The following is a 4840-nucleotide window of genomic DNA, read 5'->3' as shown; positions in this document are numbered from 1 at the left end:
AGCCAACAGCCTTCACACTGGGCTGTTAGTCCTTCTGCTTTTGAACTTAAACATCAGCTCCCCTCAGTCTCAGTAGCACCAGACCCGCTTGCAGCGTTTGGACTTAGTAGCCTTAACGACTATGTGAGCCGATTGATTTAAAACATGTACATGTTTATGTGTGTGTATATGTGCATGTGTGTGTGTGTGTTTCTGTGTATTATTTATTCTATGTGGGGTAACGTTTTATAGGGGCAAAGACCACAACTAAGGAGGACAAGCTTGAATCAAATTCCTTGATCTGAAAGTAATGACATATAAGATGTAGACAAGTCATTTTCCCTCATGTATAAACAGGTAAAATAATACTACCTAGATGATGTTTGGGAGCATTAAAACACAGCAGAGGAAGAACGTCTGGGACAGTCTATCGGATCTATCTAGGCCTGACAGGCAGGCAGTCACCCTCACAGCCACTTCCTGAGCTGGGGCAGGAGTGTTTCGGTCCCAGAGGCACCTGATCATGCAGGGCTGTGTCTTGGCTGCTGGCACAGAGATACACGGCTGAGTCTGTCAGCTCCAAGGAGCTCAGGTTCAGCTCAGAGTGAAAGTCACTAAACTGTTTTCCTGAGAATCGATCCGGGAGCTGTGCTTCTCCCCTCACATCCTGCCTGTAATACTCAACGAGGAACTGGGGGCCCTGGCCCAGGGCCTGTTGGTACCAGTACACAGAGAGGTGTCCAGAGACAGGGGAGCAGCCCAGGGTCCCTCGCTGTCCTCTTGCTTTAATCAGGTATCTCGGGGTTTGGGTGACTCCAGAATCCACAAGGCCTGTGGGGGAAGAAGACTGGGGCTGAGGAAGAACGCGGGAGAGAACCCGATGGTGCCTTGGATTCAGGCAGAGTCAGACCAGGAACACAGATTCTCCCCTGTGACAAGGACCCACCTGCTGCCAGGAGACACAGAGCCACACAGCAGACGGGGCTGCAGCCCATGGCAGGAGGACCAGAGCTGGGAGGCATCTCCGTGCTCAGAGCTCTGCTTCTCTGAGAGCTAGGGTTCTGGGCCTACTTCCTCTGACTGGAGGTGAGGCAGTGACGTCACTGCTCTGATGTCATTGCCTCTGCTGTTTCCCAGGAATCTGACCTCTCATTCCAGGTCAGCTGATCCAGGACCCTGCTCTGTCCTGCAAAGTCTCTTAGATGACATGTGAGCTGGACTGCTGGTCTTGGCGAGGCTGGGTTTATGCTCAACGCCCTTCCCCATGGCACCTTCCCTTTTCTCTTCAGGCAGGTGTTGCTCTTTTCTGTTTCTCTTTCCTACCACCTCCCAGCTCCATACCCTTCACTTTTGCTGCAACCTCAAGGCTCCCTCAGCACTGCATAGTTGAAGTTCACGGCTCCCAGCTGGGAGAGCAACCCTGCAAATTAGTGCCTATCCTAGTAAGGCTTCTAGAGATAAGAACACCAAATAAAGCTTTCTCTTAGGCCTCCTGGTCCCAGGCACTAGCTCTGTCTGCTTGCTCTGCCCCAGAAACTTGTGGAGTTTCTCAGCTGCACAGCGTCCCCGCTTTGTTTTTCTAAAGAATACACACAAAATTAGAAGCACAAACACACACACCATCCTGCCATAGCTGATTTATGGTTTTGTATTTCAAGAGAAAAGAAATGAGTTCATGCAGGAAATATTTAATACTTTGACTTTTAGAAGATTGTGATGAGGGAGATGCTACAACTTTGGTTAGCTTTTGTTGATGGTGGTGTTCCTAAGTTACTAACTCGAGTCCAACTCATTGAAACCCCATGCATTGCAGTGTGCCAGGCTCCCCTGTTCATCAGCAAAAGTGAAGGGTATGGAACGGGGAGGTGGTAGGAAAGAGCAACACCTGCCTGAAGACAAAAGTGAAGGAACCATGGGGAAGGGCGTCGGGCATAAACCCAGCCTCACCAAGACCAGCAGTCCAGCTCACAAGTAATCTAAGAGACTTTGCAGGACAGAGCAGGGTTCCACAGTTTGTTCAAATTCATGTCTGTTAGTCAGTAATGCTATCTAACCACCTCTCGCTCTGCCACCTCCTTCTCCTCTTGCTTTTAGTCTTTCCCAGCATCAGGGTCTAGGCTATTTAGATGCGAAAGACAGGCCATGGTGGAGAATACATACACACACAGCTTGTTTCTCCTCCTCAGGGATGACCAAGGAATTTTGGATGATTAATAATTAACTGAGGTTACATTCTCTTTGAGAACCCTAGAGAACCTACTCAAACACGCCCAGTTAGGGATCATTACAAGGTTCCCTGGGTGATGGGCAAGGACATGACCCAGTTGAGGGAGGAGCAGCAAGGCTGAAGTAGAGAAGGGTGGGAATGAGGGCCAGGAAGGTGGGAGAGAAAGGCCCACATCTGGGGAAGTTGGACAAGAGCAGAGACCACTCAAGGGCCAGCCTGGGGGAGAACCTTCCATAGTGACAGGCATGCGGTGCCCGGGGAGAGACAAGAGGGTCTAGATGTATCTGATTTCCCAACAACCTTCCCTCCTGGAAGCCTCATGTTCAGACTGATGACTAGCAGTCAGAGCTGGGAAGCATCTTTAGGCTCATGTGGCAGCTAGAGTGAAAAGACAGAGAGTGAGGGTGGACACATGTCCATGAGGCCCTGTTGTCAGGTCCGTGCCAGGAAGATCAAACATCGCTGGCTATGCTGCCAGTATGTGTCTGTGGGCTCAGAGTCTCCAGGTGCTAGGAGCCTGCAAGGGGCTCCCCAGGTTCCAGGCTGCGGGGCCCTCATCTGCTTTTTTGCACAGAAAGGAGGTGGCCGTGCAGCACCGTGGAGTAACTGCTGACACAGAAGTACACAGATGTCTGGGAGCGGTTGGCAGACTCCAGTGTGAGAGGAAAGTTCTCTGTGCTTGGTCTGGAGACACTGTACCCGTCGGGCATGTCTCCTGGCTCGCTAGTGTGCGCACCAGCTGAGTAATGGATCAGCCTCAGCCCGTGTCCCAGGTCTTGTCTGTACCAGTACATGCGGTCAAGACCCGGATCCTGAGTACATGTCAGTGTCGCGCTCTGTCCTGTCCTCATGACCTGGAATCTGGGGTCCTGAGTGACAGCAGCATGGACCGCCCCTGTGGAGAAGGAGGACCGATGCTGCAGTCACAGCGGACAGGCTTAGTGCTGGCACCCCGAAGGGGACCCTGCCCCCCAGGACTCACCTGCCTGCAGGAGACAGAAGACCACACAGCCCAGGAGGCAGGGGCTCATGGCAGGGGCGGGGCAGGTGGAGGGCCCTCTGGAGTGTGTGTGGATGAGAGGGGACAGGGGCTCTCCAGGGAGTCCTTCTGAGATGTCACTGTCCCTGCCAGGCCCCAGGGAAATCCTGTCACTCAGGGGCCACGCCCCTTCCCCCAGAGGCTCAAATCAGAAATGAACCTGAGTGAAGAGTTCATAACACGGAGACCCATCCAGGTCAATGGACTTGAGCCTTATGAGTTGTTGTGTCCTTTCTCTAAACAGTTTATAATGTAAGTGTGTTGTATTCCAGAGATAATTCTTCATTCCGAAGTATGTGATGTTATATGCAGATTTCGAACTGCAGGGTTGGGGGGTTACTTTGTGCTCCTAAAAAGCACATTGTTGAGGGCTCCTGCTGCAGCCCTCATCTCCAGGCTTCTATCTCAGGATGGCAAAGACATCTCAGAAGCTCCCACACTGTGTCCAGGACTCACCTGCTCCCAGAAGGAGGAGAGTCACACAGCAGAGGAGCCTGGAGCCCATGGCAGCATCAGGAACCCAGGACAGCTGCTGGCTGGGGGTGGGCCTCCTGGGGTGAGTGGTGTAAAGTGCTGACCCTCCTGCTCCCTGATTGGAGCATTTGCCTATGACGTCACTGCTCTGTGCCTCTGCAGGCTGCCCTGTCCTCTGGGCCCCTTGCCAGGACAAAGGTGAGCCCTCTATGCCCTTCCTGCCCTTCCCAGCCCCTGAGCAAGGGGTGGGTGGAAGGGTGCACCGTCCCCAGGTCCCCAGTGCCCACAGCATACCTTGTTGTCCTCTGCCAGCCACTGCCTGACACACAGCCAGGCACTCACCTGGCTGGCAATCACCAGGCAATCAGCTGACAATCACCCAGCCCTCACCAGCCACCCCAACCCCTCACCTCCACTTCCCTTGCAGCTCCTGGAGACCGTCTCCTGGGCACATCCTGAGGATCCAGGCACATCCCCACTTTCCTGGGCAGTGAGGAGTCTGTACTGCTTCCATGGGTCCTGGAACCTCAGGACCTCAGGGCACTCAAACCTGCTTTCTCATTCAGGCATGTAGCCAAGGTTCCTTAAAGCTGCCCTCCCCAGGGTGACTCTCCACCCCTCCCTGGACCCCCTGCTTACCGTGGGCCCACAGTGCCTCCTAGTGGCCAATGGTCCACAGTCTCATGGATCTGTGCCTTCTGCCAAAGCAAGAATGTAAATACTCCACACCCTGAACACACACACACACAACACACACTTGTTCTTCTGTCTTCTCAAGCTGGTGACTTAAGATTGATCTGCAAATTGCCTTTTAGCCTCTGGAGATAAAAGACTGTAGAATCCAACATTTCCATTAAGAAGAAAATAATTGCACATACTAAATGGAAACCCACTCCAGTGTTCTTGCCTGGAGAATCCCAGGGATGGGGGAGCCTCGTGGGCTGCCATCTATGGGGTTGCACAGAGTTAGACACGCTTCAGCAATATGTGAACCGTGAACTTCCTGATGTTCAAGATGGTTTTAGAAAAGGCAGAGGAACCAGAGATCAAATTGAAAGGTTGTTGTGGAATCACGCGAATATACCGGGATTCTTGGCCCCCGGAGGAGAAGAATTCAATCC

General features: G+C 52.7%; 2 gene segments (V, D, J or C); both read right to left on the bottom strand.

Moving 5' to 3' along the window:
* Positions 1–397: 397 nt before the first annotated feature.
* Positions 398–974, bottom strand: LOC129658689 (T cell receptor beta variable 9-like). The segment is given in 2 exon segments: positions 398–810; positions 926–974. Coding segments are annotated over 2 exon segments (444 nt in total).
* A 1786-nt stretch (positions 975–2760) lies between these two features.
* On the bottom strand, positions 2761–3750 carry LOC129658690 (T cell receptor beta variable 6-5-like). The segment is given in 2 exon segments: positions 2761–3101; positions 3702–3750. Coding segments are annotated over 2 exon segments (390 nt in total).
* Between the last annotated feature and the right edge of the window lie 1090 nt (positions 3751–4840).

This window comes from Bubalus kerabau, chromosome 8 (genome assembly GCF_029407905.1).
Source record: "Bubalus kerabau isolate K-KA32 ecotype Philippines breed swamp buffalo chromosome 8, PCC_UOA_SB_1v2, whole genome shotgun sequence".
Classification (NCBI taxonomy): domain Eukaryota; kingdom Metazoa; phylum Chordata; class Mammalia; order Artiodactyla; family Bovidae; genus Bubalus; species Bubalus kerabau.
Note: the sequence above shows the minus strand (reverse complement) of the source record. Positions and strands in the feature narration are given on the sequence as shown.